The sequence below is a fragment of the Myotis davidii genome, unplaced genomic scaffold (genome assembly GCF_000327345.1).
Source record: "Myotis davidii unplaced genomic scaffold, ASM32734v1 scaffold346, whole genome shotgun sequence".
Taxonomy (NCBI): Eukaryota; Metazoa; Chordata; class Mammalia; order Chiroptera; family Vespertilionidae; genus Myotis; species Myotis davidii.
The window spans coordinates 632674-652203 of record NW_006297386.1 but is presented as its reverse complement, the minus strand read 5'-3'; the positions used below and the strand labels follow the sequence as shown (position 1 = coordinate 652203).

Genomic DNA, 19530 nt, shown 5'->3' with positions numbered 1-19530 from the left:
TCTAACTATAGACTACAGAAAAGATATCTAACATGTCTTACATAAGAAACCATTTAGGTCCATTTCACAGTGAATATGGATGATTGAATTTTATCCCTACTTGTTACATGTTATCTACAGAGAGATTTTTAAATGCCCTTCAATGTCAAAGTATATTTTTGAAGACCTATTATTACTCACTTACTTGATAATGGGAGGATATAAATGTTTTGTAGGATCCAGGTAGGAGCAACAAGTCAAAGTTGACCGACCAGTAATTTATTGATTTCCACTTTGGGGATGTCATTTTATATATATATGATTTATGTGATTTTGCTGCTGTTTATTCCTATTTTGGTTATGAATTTGGCACAGTTTAAGGTACTTTCAAAGATTACTGCCTGTAATTGTCAAGTGTATTTACAATACATGTCTTGCTGCTACTCCTCCCTCCACACAAGGAAAAAAGAAGAAAAAGAAGAGACACCCTTAGGTTGCATTCTTACATGCCAGCATCTGCCCATTGAATTACACCCTTGGAAGAGGTTGTTAAAAATCCATTCCAGAGCCCCACACCAGAGATTCAGTATGTCTGATTCAGTATGTCTAAGGTGGGCACCAGGTATCTGAACTTTTAACTAACACTCTAGGTGATGTGGATGCAGATAATTTAGGAAATTCACTTTCACTACTGTAAAGAGATCCTTAGAGAAACCTAACGCGGGAGAGGGGCGGGTGGTGTAGTCATGTGGTCACAAGAAAGTCAGAATATATAGGCTGCAGAGACACCTGAAACCACCAGGGAGACCAGGGGAACCAGGAGAACCATGGAATTCATGACTGGGAGCCAAGAGTAAAATCTGATAGTAAAACATTGACTCCTAATGAATTCACTCTCTTCCTTTTTTAAATTTTTTCATTAATGGATTGCCTATCTGAAAATTATAACTAATTTGTGCATTCCTCGAGATTTTCAGAAATATTTTGAATTTGTGTCGGAGAGACACCCTTTGTTGATTTCATTAAAGAGAAGGGAGAAATGTATCAGAGACAAAAATATTTTAACAGTTTTTAATTTAGGAGTTTCCTAGACCCATCATCACTCTATTTACCATTTCAGGGGGGAGGAAGGGAGTGGGCTAATAATGCTGAGAAAGACAAACATACCAATTAGAAAGATTGCTTCTGAAGTTGACTTTCCATATTGCTGTTCCACATATTTAGGCATGAAGAACATCATATTAATAAATGCATTGAACTGTACCACACTTATTAGCATAAAAAGCATGTAAACTGGGTTGCTAAAAAGACTCTTCATGAATGGTAAAAAATCTGAAAGGGAAGAAAGACAACAGTGTCAAACTAACTAGGTTCTGCATTTTCTGATTGACTTTTTCTGAAACGTCAACTTCCCCTCCAAATTGCTTTCCTGTTTTACAATGCACACATTATTAACTCTTTTTACCTCTTAGAAACTGAAGTTACGCCATTGTTTTTGGAGGCTTCTGCAAGTGGTGACACAGCTGACTAGATAGGTACCAAAACACAATAGTTTTGCCTTCGCTAAGTTACTATGTGTCTTAAGGAAAAACTACAATGTGACCAAAATATTGTCTGTGTTCATACCACTTCCTTTTATCCTTCTCTTTTTCCTTTTAATTAATATCCTCTCTTCTCTAGAGATCATCTGGAATGAAAGATATTTGTTCTGTTCTCTAACGTCTGGAAGAAAATCAACTTGATAAAGAAGTTCACACTCTATCATTGATATTATCATTCGTGCATATTTAAAATACATATGTATGTATTTGGGAGTTCATGGAATATAAATTTTCTCAAGTATCAGGTATTTTTCTGCTTTTTCAGAACATCATTTTTGGTGGTTCAGCCAATGGTTTACAACAAAATGTGCTTAAAAACCACGTGGGTATCTTTTAACACCCACTCCCTGAGATCTGATTCATTAGGTACATACTAAGTACCATGTATATAATTTAACCAAAACTTTTCCCTGTTCATGTTCACTGCCAAAACTCAGAGCCAAATTTTGCCCATCTCTAGCAAATGCTCTGGGTCACACTGCTGCCACTTGAGGTCACAGTCTCACGGTTTCTTTTCACTTTCCGTCTTCAAGTTCTCTGTCTTGATTACCTTCCTTATTCTGTATTATCCTGGTTTGCTTAATAAGCTGCCTAAAATCCATTCTGGAACAAAGTATCAATAAAAAAACAAATTGAAAGAAGAGGAAGCGTAGCTCCATGAAAAGAGATGAATTCTAATGGTAGAATTCATATTTAGGAATAAAACACATAGCAGGGCTAAGAGTTATGTTCAGAGCTCTTTGGAGTTTTTTAAGTCACCCATTTTGTTGACATCCCTGTCCTCATTAATGAGTCTCAGTAGTTCAAATTATTTCCTATATTTCTTATATTAAGCTCAGCTCTTTCCTGGTTTTGAGAAATAATTCTACAGACCACAAACAATATTCTATGCTAATATCCTCTCTCAGTCCATACCATCTCTTTGCGAAAAGTTGTAATATAATCATGATGCCTGGGAATTTGCAAGATTCTGAATTGGCTCCTAATGATCTGGGATTATGCTCAATTGTGGTTTAAGTGCATTGTAATTGTTACAATGCTTACAAATTGTTACAATTGTTAACATTGTAGTTGTTAATAAAAATTCTGTGCAAATTGGCATTATAAATTATGGGTGATTTTAGAAGTAGCAACCTCAACAAATAATACTAATACTAGTTGCAGTAATAATAATAATAATAATAATAAGTGCCTGAACTCTTTTTACCTTCACACAACTCTATAATTATAACTACAATTATCATCTCCATTTTATAGATAAGAAAACTTAGTCCTTCTCTGCCTTCTAAATAAATACTCTCTAAAAATTCCAAGACCCAGGCCATACTAATTAAATGTTCATACTAATTAAATCAGACCTCTTGGGGATAATACAGAATTATTATTTTTTTTTACAATTTATTACTTGGGGAAGATTTTCTCCTTAAGAACTATTATTCTTTGTCTATATCTATCAAATATAGACAATTATATATCTTGCTTTCTTTTTTCTTTTTCTGCCTTAATTTCCAGGATGCTCACAGCTAAGCTAACATCCTTGGATTCAGGACTGTAAACTTATTCAGATTAGTGTATATTTTTCCTTCTTTTGTTCTTAGATTTAATTTCTTTTTTTAATGTATATATTTCTTTTATTTAAGAGAGGAAGGGAGAGGGAGAAAGAGATAGAAACATCAATGATGAGATAGAATCATCAATCGACTGCTTCCTGCATGCTCCCCACTAGAGTTTAAGCCAGCAACCCAGATATATGCCCTGACCAGGAGGAATCAACCACAGGTCCACACTCAATCACTGAGCCACACCACCAAGGCTTAATTTCTTTTTAAAAAATTTGACCTTCAAGGCAAATGGGACTAAATAAATAAGTAGTTTGTTGAGTGCCCAGATTGATAAAGAATTTTATATAAATACTAATCTGAGATAATTCAGCTTCCACATGATATTACTTATTTCCAAGTAGTAGCATAGGAAGTATCAGACTAGTTAGACTGCTGACTGCTCATGGCAAATTGTCCTAATGCAGCCTAGCATGTTATAGTGCTAGACTCAAAGAGAGACACACCTATATAAAACAAAAAGTAAATTATATAATATTTAAAATTTTTATATTGCCTTTAGTAATTCCATCATTTTCCTTCTTGACTTCTTTTTGTTTCTCTTCATTGTCATTTTTGACGATGTCAGCATCATCCTTTGATCCTTCCTTGGCAAGCGTTTTGGGCAAAAAGAAAAAAGGAATGGCAGTGAGCACATTCACTCCTGCACAAATCAAAATGCCGAACCACCATGCACCAACCCAACGAGTGTCAATTGGAGTGATAGTCAGCTCATCTGTAAAAAAAAAAATAAAAAAAATACACATTTTGTATTAGTTTTAGTCATTTCTCATGTGAATTATGGGGAAAAAATACATTACTGTTCTCAGGTCCTATCCAAGTATAGAGTTTGTATACAATTCAGATATTCATAAAAGTTGTCTGACAACGCATAGTGTTACAATAATGTCCAGCAATAAATTTGGAGGCATGCTCTATTATGTAAAGAATTTATAAATATATACTTATTAAATAACTACAAGGTCTATTTAATCATCCACAAATGTTTGCTTGATTAAAAGAAATTCAAATCTACATGCTGAAATCTTTTAAAAACAAGAAATATGGTCATGTTGTAGTAGAAAGAGCAGTGGATTTTGAGTCAGAAGATCAGAATTTTATCTTGCTCTCCTGCACACTGGTATGAATTATTTAAAAACTTATTTAAACTCCTCCACTTTAGTTTAAACTCCTGGACAATAGTGAATCTATCTAATTGAAGGTCAAGTAAAGCAACAATAAACGTGGTAACATACCTGAAGTGGCTTTGTATACTCTAGACCAGGGGTCCTCAAACTACAGCCCGCAGGCCACATGCAAATACAAATATTGTATTTGTCCCCGTTTTGTTTTTTTACTTCAAAATAAAATATGTGCAGTGTGCATAGGAATTTGTTCATAGTTGTTTTTTTTTAAACTATAGTTTGGCCCTCCAATGGTCTGAGGGACAGTGAACTGGCCCCCCGGTTTAAACAGTTTGAGGACCCCTGCTCTAGACACTATGACTAGATTTTAATGAATTACCTGTGTTTACAGATCCAATGTCAACATAAACATTTGCACAGAATGATGCTAATAAAAGTCCAAACAAAGGACCAATGATGGCTCCTGTTTCAACAAACCCTAAAAATAAAAGAAAATATAAAGTTATAGTATAGTTATATATCCACATAAGGAGTCCTAATTCCACAAAGTGTCTCAAAACTGAATTGTTTTTGCTTTAGGTATTTTTGCCTTAGTCAATTTGGAAGTAGCTTAAGCTGGTGTCCATATAAGTAACAAGATTGCTTCTGTAAACGTTGAAGAAGAAGCCTTATAATTTAAAGCCACTTTCTCTGAGCCTCCAGATTCACTTTTGCCAAGTCACAGGTAAAGACTTGCTACAGCAGCATAGGGTAGGATCATGCTATCATTGAAGCCACAAGACAGAGTAAGGTTATTTTGAGGCTTTTCATAGCCACATTTTTAAAGGAATTCTAATGCAATGCCATGTGATGTTAAGTTTCTTGTGGCATCCTAAATAATAAAGAGGTAATATGCAAATTGACCATCACTCCAACACACAAAATGGCCACCCCAATGTGGTCAAAGATGGCCACCACAAGATGACCAGCAGGGGACAGCAGTTGGGGGCGACCAGGCCTGCAGGGGAGGGCAGTAGGAGGCAACCAGGCTGGCAGGGGAGGGCAGTTGGGGGGGGGGACCAAGACTGAAAGAGAGGGCAGTTAGGGGCAACCAGGCCAGCAGGGTAAGGCAGTTAGGGGCAATCAGGCTAGCAGAGGAGGGAAGTTAGGGGTGAAAAGGCCTGCAGGGGTGGGCAGTTGGGGGTAACCAGGCAGGCAGGGGAGGAAAGTTAGGGGCAATCGGGCCAGCCGGGGGGGGGGGCAGTTAGGGATGACTAGGCTGGCAGGGAAGTGGTTAGGGGGTGATCAGGCTGACAGGCCGAAATGGTTAGGGGCAATCAAGCAGGCAAGTAGGCAGTCGGTTGGGGGCCAGCAGTCCTGGATTGTGAGAGGGATGTCCGACTGCCCTTTTAGGCCTGATTGGAGAGAGTGCAGGCTGGGCTAAGGGACACACACCTTCCCCCTGCCCTCCATTGCACAAATTTTGTGCACCGGGCCTCTAGTATTCCTCATAAAAGCTTTGCTCCCAGATCTCCCACTTGAAACTTTCTCTGGCTTTGTCCTCACTACTATTGATACTTCACTTTTATTATGATCTCCTTTCTTACCCTTCACATTCTTATCATCTATTTCCGACAGTCCTCATTAACTTCTCACTCATCTGAAATTTCATCACCAGTTTCTCATAACTTGTCCACAATTCAGAATCTATGCTGCACCCTCCCGGCTCATTGAAAATCCAGACATGAGCTGCTTCTACTATCTTTCTCTTTACTTCAAAGTGTGCTTGCCCATTGTCTCTGCCTTCTCTGAGGTTCTATAGGCTAGTTCACCCTATGTACACCCAATGTCTTGACATCAACACCTTCTATCTTCTCTGAGGTTTTGCTCAACCAAATACTTCTCTTGCACTTCACTCTCCCCCATCCACTGATATCTACAATACCTCAACTGCACCCAGCTCTCTTTCCTTCCACTACACTCTGCCTCTCCTTCCTTACCAAGCAATCACTCTACTCAAATCCTTCCACATTCTACTCAAAACAATCTCAGGTGGTAGCACCAGTAACTTCTTTACCACTTATCTAGTATCCTTTTCTAGCCCTCATCTTCCTAAGTCTCCATTTTAGCTGGCCAGCTTCTCTTTGAGTTTCTTCCTAAGGCTTTTTCAAAACTATACATTTATTGTTTTACTTTTCCCTCTATGACAACTCCGTCCTTGATTTTTCTTCCTCTGACAATTCTATTAAGAATTGTTCCCTAGTATTTTATTCTAGGACCTCTGGTTATATATAGCTTCCCATAGCAACTACACTTTGCCCTGTTGGTTTCATTTATTGTCTGAGTATAGAAAATTCTCAAACTGTGTTGCTAGCTTATGTTCTCTCCTAAACTCCAGAACCCTATATGGCACTGTTTTCTTGATGTATAGCTAATAGAGTTATAGTTATTTAATTATATGCACACCATATTTATTTATTTATTTTTCAATTTAATTTTTTTAAAATTTAATTACACAGACATACTTCTCAAATGTAATTGATCTATAATTATGCAAATTATTTGTTCACTAAATCTAATATGGACCATGTCTTACTTACTTTAATACATTAAAGATTATCACAATTATTTCTATACATTATACACCCTCGTATTTGTAGAATAAAGAAATACATATTATAACAAGGTGTTTGTTAATTTATTGCAGGTAACCATTTGTATTCTTTCTTCTTTTTTATTTCCTTTTTTTTAAGTGACTGGGTTGGAAAACAGATGTGGAATTACTGAGAGAGAGAGAAGCATTTCAGAGGTCAAGGAGTTTTTGTTATTAATCCTCACCTGAGAATATTTTTTCCCCCTTGATTTTTTAGGAAGAGTGGAAGGGAAGGGGAGAGACAGAGAGAGAGAGAAATGTCGATGTAAGAGAGACACGTTGATTGGTTGTAGGAGTCTGCAACTGAGGTATGTGCCCTGATCGCATTCAAACCCTTCAGTCGGCATGCAGATGCTCTAACCACTGAGAAAACTGGCTAAGGCTATTTGTATTCTTTTAAGGAGATATATGAAAGGATATGAAAAGATTAAACAGAAAAACACTGGAAAAGGTTATTGTGAAATCAGCGAGTCATCAAAAGCTTCCCAAAGTTATTTGCGGTAATGATTCCTAAATGTTTTAATTTATTTTGATTAAATGTAGTTCTGTTTCATCTTCTCTCACCCTCTTTGACTTTTCTGGTTTTTAAAAGGTCAAATACATTAATAGGAAGATGTCACTGTACTCAAAGTTATGATTTTTATAAATAACAGATGAAATAACTAAAGAATATACGTAATAAATTTAAAATATTTAGGGGATCAGAAGACAACACAAGATGGTGAATCTTAAGTTGGCCATAGTGGAAGATGACATTGATTGATTTTAGAAAAGAAAATTTCAATAAACAACCAAATGTACAAAGACTGATAAATTATGAAAAAGCATAACTAGAGTGGAGAGATTGTGATGAAGTGAAACTATATAGGAAACTAAATAAGTAGAGTACAGAGCTATAAATAATAAGTGAAGATATTATATTTAGCTAGTAAAGAGCTAGTATGTTTCATAAACATGGTAGAGAAAATATAATTAAAGCAATGTTCGAAAAAAATTACACTGCAAGGACGCTTATGAAAAAAATAATAAAAGAAAATACTAGAATCTCCCCAGTTCTGTTTTGAGGAGCATAATAATTACAAGAGACTAAAGAGTACAATGTGAGTGTGGAAAGAGTCGCTAACCAATATGTGGCTTTGGGACAGTTAGTGAACTTCTCCGGACCATACATCATTTTAAATATTAGATAGTTAGGTGGGCGATTTCCATGATCTTTTCCAGCTCTGAGATTCTCTTCAAAAGCCCTAATTCAAACCAAATTAAATATGCACTGCATGACCTAAGAATTCAAACACACCAAATGTTTCAGCTTGCCGCACCTGGTTTATTCTGGCCTATAGATAAGAGTTGTGGTAGAAAACTAAGGATAATTTTGTGAAGTTCCCAACATTTTGAGGTGTGTAGAAATTATAGGAAAGTCTCCTGTGAAGGATAAAAAGTAAGGATATCAGCAACACTGGACAAATGAAGTAGTGCTAGAGAAAGTAGTGCTACCTCATTCTTAACATTTTCATCCTAATCTACTTCTACACATAATGTTCTTCAGCAGTAAAAGAATATGTAAAAAGCGATCAGACTATTAATCCCCAGGGGGAAAGTAGGGGAGGGAGGGGGCAAGGGGAAGAGATCAACCAAAGGACTTGTATGCATGCATATAAGCCAAACCAATGGACATAGACAACAGAGGGATGAAAGAATGAGTCAGGGGAGGGGGGGGGGGGTTAATGGAGAGGATGAGGACACATTTGTAATACCTTAACTAATAAAGAATTTTCAAAAAAAGAAGTTACAATAATCTACAAATGAAGGAATGAAGACCTGAGCAAAACTAGACATAATGGCCTGGTTAATGTTGCTCAGTGGTTGATACTACACTTGATCTTAGCCAAAAGGCCGAGAAGCGATTGCTCAGTGGTTGAGTGTCAACCTATGAACCAGTAGATCATGGTTCAGTTCTGGTCAGGGCACATGCCCAGGCTTCAAGCTCAATCCCCAGTGGTGGTGGTGGGTGGGGGGGATGCAGGAGGCAGCTGATCAATGATTTTCTTTCATCATTGATGTTTCTCTCCCTCTTCCTTCCTCTCTGAAATCAATAAAAAACAGATTTTTTTTAAATAGACATAATAAAATCAGTGAGAAAAGTTTTTAATATAAGGGGCATTTTTTAGAGACCATTGGTGAATCTCTTCACAGATTAGATATAGAGTGGAGCCAAGAAAATGAAGGAGTCAAAGAGAACTCCAGGGACACTAGATTAGCAGTATTTTCAACAGCAAAGAGCAGATTCGGCAAAGTGGTTTATTTGGAGTTAGCTTGTAATTGTTCCATTGAACAAACTCTTACTGATGAATACCTGTGCTGCAGTACTTTTTTCATCACTCTGGAAATCAGTAAGAATCCAAATAAATAATATCCACCATCAAAGGACTTAACTATCCTGAAAAGAAGCTAAGGCATATTTTCAAACTCACCAATATATAAAGGAGAGTTTTCAGATTTGGCAAAATCTTCTATGTAGGAAATACCCAAAGGCATGATGGGAGTTTCACCAATTCCACGTATCATATTTCCTACTAGTACATATACCCACATTAAGGATTTAACTTCCTTCACACACTCTGTTTTAAAAAGAAAAAACATATTGCATTAGTGTTTTGATAGTAAAATATCTATATATATAAAAGCCTAAGAGAACTTTAGACCAACTGGTTGACCAGTCGCTATGACACACACTGACCACCAAGGGCCAGATGCTCAGGAGCTGCCCCCTGGAGGTCAGTGTGCTCCCACAGCCAACTTCCCACAGTCCCTCCCCCGGCCAGCCCCAATCAGCCCCAATCAAGACTGAATGAGATGGCCCCAATAGGCCACGAACACCAACCAAGCTGAGGGACCTCACCCGTGCACAAATCTGTGCACCAGACCTCTAGTTAAGCTATAAATATAGAAGTAATTCTAAGATTCTGGTAAGCATTTCCCAGTTTTTATGCAACATGGCACCTTGTAAATGATTTATATTACTATGCTAGCAATAACTCACTGGGCCATCCCTCTTGCATTTTCTGAGAGTACTTAGGTATGACAATGTGTAAGTTGTATGCTGGAGCCATTTCTATTGGATTGGACGAGATCTCTTGATAAGTATTATATGCACCTCTTCCCAATCCCATGCTTAATGACAACACATTGATAGTTTGATAGGAGCATTTACACCACAGAAATTGGCAAATACTAGAAGTCAGGATTATTTTTCCCTCAGCTTGCCTACAACTACACCATCTAGTTAGCTGTTATGACTGCTACTCCATTTCTATAATAACTCTAGGGAGAGAGAGAAAAAAAAGCCCAGCAGCTGTGGCTCAGTAGTTGATCCTCAACCCATGAATCAGGAGGTCATGGTTCAATTTCTGGTCAGGGCATATGCCCAGGTTGTAGGCTCAATCACCAGTGTGGGGCATTCAGGCGGCAGCCAATCAATGATTATCTCTCATCATTGACGTTTCTATCTCTCTCTCTATCTCCCTTCCTCTCTGAAATCAATAAAAATATTTTTTAAAAAAAAACAACAAACACAAATATATCCCCCTAGAATTGATACTATACTTACAAGATCTAAATAAAGGTCTCACTGAAGTTTGAATTCTCTACAGCTGTAATTACTTTATAGACACTAAAAATACTTAACTAGATAGTAATCACATTTTCTCTATATAATCTACTGTGTACTGTAACCACCAAATAAGGTTTAACAAAGAAATTTACCTGAATTCTTGGAGCAGCAGCTACTTAGCAGAATAACAAAGACTAGGCCAAAGGGAACTGAAAGGGAGGAAGGCAAGCCTCTGAAGACTTAGCCATTTCATCTCTAAACCAAAATAGCTGTCAAAGAGAATACTCTATAGCAGTGGTTCTCAATCTTGGCTGCACATTAGAATCACCTGGGAATCGTTTTTAAAATCCTGACTTCTGGGCCTCATCCTCCAGAAATTCTGTTTCTTTGTTACTAATGTTGTGGCCCCACCCCATAACAAAGAAACAGAATTTCCGGAGGATGAGGCCCACAAATCAGGATTTTAAAAAGATTCCCAGGTGATTCTAATGTGCAGCCAAGGTTGAGAACCACTGCTCTATAGAGTCATGTTTTCAGGCAAGTGAATTATAACATTCTCATTTACAATAAACTGCCCAGCTACTGCCACAGATGTGAGTCCTGAGCACAGCTGGGTCTGGAAATTTCTTTTTAGGTCTATCCCTCGGTTATTTCTAGACCAGAAAATTACAGTCTTCATTTCTGAGTATTCATACTTTTTTCTGTGTTGAGTACAGTGATTTGTGAACAAAACTGAAAATAACAGGTAATCAAAGAATTAATGCACTTTATTGGAGATTCACCAAACTGGGAAGTTTTTATTTATCTTCTACAATGTAAATTTTTTTAAATGAAAAGAAATAGGAAATAAGACCTAAGTCAGCCTTTGGCAGAAGCCAGCTCAAGAAGACAGCAAGGGCCACCGTTGATGCCACTATTTTCCTTTGTTTCCCCAGGTGGTTCTTTTGACTTAGAGTTTCTGAGACAGCTTTTCTACACTCCTTGAAACTATTTTGAGTCCTTCTGATTCCATGCTGGCAGTGAAATTCCCAGCCTCCCTCCCGCGGAAGCGGCGCAGCTCCCTCCTGCCTCCCACAGGCGCAACGTGGCTTCCACCGGCTCCCACAGTGGGCAGCCGACTGCGCACAATTTCGCGCACTGGGCCACTAGTTTTTAGATAACCATTTTAAAGAACAGACAAAGAAGTGTTAATATGTATATTCAAATATATAGAAGTAATATGCTCTACTATTAGCCATTCCTATTCCCCTCTGGGATCCCCTCCAAAATTCCTGAACAAAGAAAATATCTTTTGTTCATTTTACTTAGTCCTTTAATCAAACCCAATAACTCATTCAAACCCCTCAGTAACATGTGTTCAGTTTCAAATTCAATGAACAGAAACAATAAAATGAAGTCAACAACCTGATGGATCTTCTGTTGGTCTGAAAATCTGGGTTCCATTTTCATTACACAAGAAACTGTTTGAGGATAAATTGCCTAAAACTGTAGATTCATATTCATATCTGTATGAACACAGGGAAAACATTTTATGTTAGAAACTAATAAAGGCAAAGTGAACACTATGCAGATTAATTCCTGCTTCACTTAAGATATAATATTCAAATTTACTAAAGAACTCCTTTCATCTTTGCCACATAATCATCATAAATTAATATCATCAAAAAACTTGCCGCTCATTATAAATGCACAATCCCATTGACAGCTAGCTTTCTGTTATTTGCATGTGGATGATCTACCTTTCAGATTACCTAACATCAAGTTTCTGTAGCTTGTAGGTGATCATTTACTGGAAAAAATTACTGTGGGATATGGGACAAAAACTAATAAAAATAATAGACGCTAGACTTGACAAAATATAATTAAGAAGCAAAGGCTTTGTGGGGGTGCGGGGACACAACACAACAAAACAAGTCTCCAACTTTGGATTTTTTGAGGTTCGCTCATAAGAAATATACCCCCACTTTCTGAGAATCTAAACAATAATTCCTGCATGTGTTCATTAACCCCTAAGAGAAACAAAACCTTTTCCCATTATAGTAAGAGACCTTAGGAGAAACTCCAACACTTGACAACACAATGTAATGATCTTTCCTCTTCTCATAAGAACAGAGGGATTAATAGACTGTGATCGTTTACATTAGGCAAATTACCATAAGCTCAGCATACCCTTTGTCAGAATATCCTAAATTATCCTAAATTGTGAAAGAATGGAGGAAAATATGCCAAATAAAATCTCTCTTTGTTAGGGATAATGGTGGAAGACTTGCCCTCTGAGTTCCAAATGAGCTTGAGTGTTAAAACATCTTTCCCTTAGAACAATTGCCTAGTCATCCCCATGAGTTTGACTGTGAACTGTGGACAAATGCTTCTGTCTCCATACCTATGATGCCATGAGACATGCCAGCTTCAAACAAATAACACTTTTGGATGAGCGTAGAGAGAAATGTAAATGTAAACACAACTTGGCATTGTGTTGGAGAGGACAGAAATAAAAAGTCAGTAAAAAACTCTTTGCCTGGAAACTTCTGATCCTTACAGAAATACCTGAGAAGACAAAATGTCTTTTTCATGTAACTTATCCACTTAACACCTAATAAGTCATTCAAAGTCCATTCATTCCCAAAAGATCAGCAAAATGACAGTGAATGGATTTTAAAATAGAAAAGGAAAGGCAATAACACCACAGGGATAGAAAGAATGAAAAAATTGACAAGAAGATTTTGAAAATGGGAAAACATATAACTGAGTGGTCACTGAATTAGTAGATATCAAAAATGCAACCCTAAGTAAGTGCCTGCATGGGAACAACGAAGAGTGTGCCACATATTCCTGGAAAGTTTCAGGCAAGATATAAGACATTTCTAAATTGGTGAGTAGGCATGGTCCAAAAATAAGAGAATTGGTTTAAAGTGTGTATAAGGGGCAGTTAAACCCTTACAGACATCCTCTGCCATTCCAATTGAAACGGTCTTTGACTCTAGAGTGTTTGAACAGGCACATTGAGAAAAAGAAGGCTATACTAAAAACTAAGGGTAGTAGATTTTTTTTAAATGTACATACTGAAAAGTGAGATTCTCACTCCCACCTGGCTTCTACCTTCCTCACCAACAGACTGGAGAATCCCTGTCAAAAGTAACTGATAGGTTATGGCTGTTCTGAGCCATCTAAATAGCCAGTCCCTGTACAATCACCATACAAAGAAGTCCTCTAATAATCATGTCCTACACATTTATAGAGAACTTCCAGTTAGTTTGATGAAGTTATACTGCTCCCTTCTATATGAACAAAAAAACAAGAACCACCAGATGTAGGAGAAAACCCTGAATCAGTAAAGATAGAGTCAAAACAAATAAAACCTGTACACTAGGAGGAAACAGAGACAATGAAGACAGGAGAAGGAAATTTGGATGGGAAAAGACACTGCATTTTTTAAAGAAAATAAGATGTTCTTTTAAAAGATACATTCAAAACACAATAGTCCTTGGAAATTAAAAATGTGATAGCAAAAACTACAAATCTACTCAAAGATTTGGAAAATAAAGTTAAAGAAATCTCCCAAAAAGTAACAGGAATTCAAGGAGATAGAATATTGAAGAAAAAAGTTGAGAAGCATATAAGCTTAATCCAGGATATACAATATTCAAGTAGAAGTTCTACAAAAAGAAAAATAGAGGGGTAGGGGAGATCTTATCAAAGAAATAATACCAGTAACTTTTCCAAATGTCTAGATCATCAATTCTCAACCTGTGAGTCGCGACACCTTTGGCGGTCGAATGACCCTTTCACAGGGGTCGCTTAAGACCATCCTGCATATCAGATATTTACATTACAATTCATAACAGTTATGAAGTAGCAACAAAAATAATTTTATGGTTGGGTCACAACATGAGGAACTGTACTTAAAAGGCCAGAAGGTTGAGAACCACTGGTCTAAATTGAAGGCACCGAGCACAATGAAGGAAAAGAATTTACACTAAGTATCATGAATCCAGACTTTGGAGCTTAAAAGAAAATCCCAAAAGATCCCAGAGAAGGGAAACTGGTCACAGGAGTGAGAATGGCACATAATTCTCAATAGTAACACTGGAAGCTAGAAAGTATTGGAATAATACCTTCAAATTTTCTAGGGCAAATATTTCCAATCTAGAATTTTACACCAGCCAAACTATCAACCAGTGGAAAGTTTGGTGACAAATAACAAGAAAGTGAATTAATTTTTATAAGCAATGATTAAATCCAGGGAAAAATTAAAAAGTGACTAAGAAATGAATGATAAAATATTGACAGTCATACACATAGGAAGAATGAGTATGATTTTGTAGTAGAAAGTCATTATACATAGCATAACACTAAAGTATCAAAAACTAAAAGGATAAATATTAAGACATTGAGAGGTAAATAGCAGAAGAAAGAGGGAAAAGAGTTCCAAGAGGGAAAGAAGTGATATGGGCAATGTTAAAGGGGCAGGAGGCAACTCTTTTTTCAATATAATTTTATTTTTACAACTTTGTACACATCTGACTTTAGTAAATATTAAAATAAAAATCAAACTTCAGACTGGTCTTTCTCTTGATGACCTACAATTAAACAGAACCACATTATAATTAAAAGTGTCTAACTAGTCCAAAGAAAGGAGTCATCTCCAATTTCTGCAAGGTCCTAAAAATATTTGTCAGACTCAGTTCCATAAAAGAGGTGTTCCAAATCTCTATATCAGAAATTAACAAAATTTATGTGACTACGTGACTGGAAGCGAGGCAGCCAAGAACACAAAACGAATTGGTGGAACAGAATTTGCGTTTTTGGTTTCTGTTAAGGTGCTCTGAGTTTGGGGGAAGCATTGTTCCTAGAAAGGAAATTCCAAAGCTTCATTTCCTGCAGTTGAAAATTAAATCTAAAAAATTATCAGAGCCTGAATGCTTACCGGTCCATGAGGAAATGAGGTAGAGACTGTAAGAAACACCCAAGGCCCATAACAGCACATCCGACACCAATCATTCTAGGTCTGTGAAATTTTGTTCCAAAATAACTCACAAATATAATCAAAAAAAGATTTCCTAAGGGGAAGAAAGTGAGTTAAAAATAAATATTTCAGTAAATATGCACAATAGCTAAATGAACAGCCTAACTCAATCATTTACTATCTAGCATTCATTGTATAAATACTATCTCAACTATTAGGATTGGTGCTAGGGATTCATGAAACAAAGAAGACACAACCTCTGCCCTGAAGGAGGGCTATTTAATGTGGAGAGCGGCTACAGCATTTGGACAGGTTCAAGCCTCAGACTAATGAGAGGGAACTATCCTCTCGTGGCAAAGCCACATGCAAGTCCCAGCACAATTATAGCCTAAGGCTTATCGTTGTAAGCTTGACCTTATGGTCTGAACCTGTGGTCCCACGTGGCTGAGTGATGTGGGCTTAATAGAGTCTAGGTGCATGTAATTGAGTAGATTCGAAATCCCCGAGAATGTTGTAAACATCTTGACCACATCCTTACTTTGCCTTATGGAATCTGGCTAAAAAATAGACTCAGCTTGCAGGCCGTGGCACTGTCTCTCTAATCAAAGGGCAGTGTCCAACCTAGACCCCAGCTTTATTCTCTTGTCTATCTTTTCTAATCCTTCACCGCCCTGCCCACCTCAGGTTCACCCACGGCCATGCTGGCATGGCACAATTTTACAATGTTGAAAGATACATAAACAGATCTCTATACAACAACAACAATTTAAAAAGGGCAGAGAAAGGGAAGCCAGAAGAAGGGATAGAAGACTGATTCTGGGAATTTTTAAAGGCTGTATTTGTGATTAGCTAGCCTTAGATGTCAGACCATGTGTCACCTCTGGCCTCTCTCTCCAGGCCTGCTCCACAGAATATCAGAATATTATGTTTCCTATGCTTGAAAAAAAAGAAGCAAAAGTCAAATTCAGATAGATAAATGTTTTTCTAGCTTATGATTAAAATATAATTTTATATTGGTCAACATAACCAAGCGAGGGATCTGTGTTTATTTCTACTTCTTTCCTTAGAAGTAACAAACTTGTGGATTCCCCACTTTTCCAAGTGTTCTTAGAAGTAAGTCTGGATTTGAGGAGTGAATAACTCAATGAAAAATTGATTCCCATGTCTTAGGATAAAGAAACTAATTGGGGAAACCTGATTATGGACAAGCCCTTGATAAGTATAAAGAGCTGAGAGTCAAAAATATTCTTTTGTATCTGTGCCATCCTTTAGACCAGAGGTTCTCAACCCTTTGGGGATCGAATGACCCTTTCACAGGGGTCACCTAAATACATCCTGCATATCAGATTTTTACATTATGATTCATAACAGTAGCAAAATTACAGTTATGAAGTAGCAACAAAAATAATTTTATGGTTGGGGGTCACCACAACATGAGGAACTGTATTAAAGGGTTGCAGCATTAGAAAGGTTGAGAACCACTGCTTTAGACCATGAGCTGAGGTATACAAGACTATGTGTAGAGTTATTTGCAACTCCATCACCTAGCATGCAGGTGATACAGGAGCTGAACACTAGGAGACAGAATCAAGAATCACCCGTTTCAATTTTGCCTCTCCTCAATCCTGTTCACTCAGACTTGATTAAATATATTAAAGGCAACTCTTATCTTGAAGGATGTAGGAGCCATGATAAAACTATAAAGGAGTGGTATTCATATTTCTATGCAGCAAGTTCACAGGAGAAATCTTTATCTCCCTCATTCTTCCTCTCTGTCCTCACATCTTCCCAGTCATCCACAAGAAGCAGGACCTAAGAATAAACTTTATCTTTCCTTCAATTCAGGGAGATGTGAAAGCAGTTTCTTCTTCCTTCTGCACTTAGGAAGAATTGTCAGTTTCCCAGAAACAACAGGAGAAGGAAAATATTTGCTTTTACCTTTGGAAAACAGATTCCTTTGTTTTCCATTGTATTTCCTAAGTATCAAGATGGAGCCCTTAAGAGTCATCAAATGATAAATTAAATTTAAATATTATAAATACTTAACTACTTATGCTAAATAATGAGAAACTATTAGAATAAAATATCCAGTGCGGGACATGTGCTAATATTTAGGTGTTATTCAGATGCAATATTTAAATGAATTATTTCTAAGCATACTCCAAACTTAGCTAGGCTATTCAATCTGTTTCAGAAAATATACTCTTCAGTAAGATTAAATTGCTGAAAACAAATAAGGAGAATAAAATTCAGACTAGCTCTACAGATAAAATAAATTATAAAAGGAAGTAATATGGGAATAATTCATTACCAATCTCAAAACTCCCATTAATAAATCCAACTAGTGATGTCGGGATGTTGAATTGTCTCTCTATTTGTGTGAGCATGGAATTCATATAAGATCCAGATAGTGTTTTGGATATAAATGCACATGTTATTGCCAGCAGAAACATCTAGAAAGAAAAGAATATAAAAAAACATATGAAGATTTTATTTTTAAATTGTATGCTTGCCATCTGTTGACAAAATATCTTCTACCACAAGACTGAATTAAATCTCCAATTTAAGTTATCCTTGAATTGACAAGCAACTTTTTGTTGTTGTTGTTGTTGTTGTTAATCCTCACCTGAGGGTATTTTTTCCATTGATTTTTAGAGAGAGTAGAAGGGAGGGAGGGGGAGAGAAAGAGAGAAACATCCCTATGAGACAGACACATCGATTGGTTGCCTCCAATGCAATCCCAATTCAGGGCTGAGGATAAACTTGCAACCCAAGTATGTGCCCTTGACCAGGAACCTATATAATTGTATTAACCAATGTAACCACAATAAATTCAATCCTATATAATAAAGAGGTAATATTGAAATTAACCATCACTCCAACACACAAGATGGCTGCCCTCATGTGAATACAAGATGGCCGGCAGGGGAGGGAAGTTAGGGGTGACCAGGCCAGCAGGAGAGGGCAATTGGAGGTGACCAGGCTGGCAGGGGAGGGCAGTTAGGGGTGGACTGGGCTAGCAGGGGAGGGCAGTTAGGTGTCAATCAGGCTGGCAGGGAGTGGTTAGGGGGTGATCAGGCTGGGAGGCAGAAGCGGTTAGGGGCAATCAGACAGGCAGGCAGGCAAGTGGTTGGGAGCCAGCAGTCCTGGATTATGAGATCAGGCCTGGGATCAGGCCTCAATGGGCAGTTAGACATCCCTCTAGGGGTCCCAGATTGGAGAGGGTGCAGGTTGGGCTGAGGGACACACCCTCCCTCCCTCACCCCGACCCTGCACAAATTTTGTGCACCGGGCCTCTAGTAAATATATAAAAATAAATAAATATTAAATTTATGATATTGATCCCTTCAGGTTTAATATAATCAAGCCAATGTAAGCAAGGCACATTTTAAATTATTATATTTGTTATTCACATCGTTAGAAAAATGCATTGTTCTTACACACACACACACACAAAATCTGATTATTAAGCAATTGCCTCTCACTTTTACCCAGTAAACTTCTACTTGCATTATTTTGCCATAACATTCAGATCAAAGTCTGATCTTGCCAAACTCAAAAGTGATCAAAAATTAAAGACCAACTGTTTATATATAATGCCTGGCTTGACTTTTATCCACAACTTACTATCAATCATAAGTAGCAAATATTTATTGAGTTTTTACAATAGTACAGTCATTATTTCAAGCATGTGAAAAGAAAAAAATCCTATCAGATAATTATATTTTATTAACCTTCTCAGGTGAGAAAACTGAAGCACAAAGAGGTTAAGCAACTTGTCTAAGGGTTGAAGCAAGTATGCAGTTGAACTTAGATATGAACCCAGGGAGCCTGGGCCTCGAACCTTTTTAACCACTCAGTTTGAGGAGAAGGACATGACAATTGAGGATAGTTTAAGGGAAAATTTACAAATATAACAAACATGGCATTTCAGGCAAAATTAGTTTTCTAAATCTATATCATAATCCCCCACTTTCACGTACATGTGTATTTTCCCTC

General features: G+C 37.2%; 1 protein-coding gene across 7 annotated transcripts in view; it reads right to left on the bottom strand.

The window, feature by feature from the left end:
- Positions 1-19530, bottom strand: part of SLCO1A2 (solute carrier organic anion transporter family member 1A2) — a 56979-nt gene that overhangs the window by 10018 nt on the left and 27431 nt on the right. For 6 of the 7 annotated variants that reach the window (XM_015570088.1, XM_015570089.1, XM_015570091.1 and 3 more), the window contains 7 exons: positions 17843-17984; positions 15493-15625; positions 11970-12070; positions 9427-9576; positions 4703-4801; positions 3696-3914; positions 1147-1311 (listed from right to left, as the gene is read on the bottom strand). In XM_015570088.1, the coding sequence (XP_015425574.1) occupies positions 1147-1311; positions 3696-3914; positions 4703-4801; positions 9427-9576; positions 11970-12070; positions 15493-15625; positions 17843-17984 (1009 nt within the window). The remainder of the gene's footprint in view (positions 1-1146; positions 1312-3695; positions 3915-4702; positions 4802-9426; positions 9577-11969; positions 12071-15492; positions 15626-17842; positions 17985-19530) is intronic. The other variant, XM_006773152.2, reaches the window with a different exon arrangement.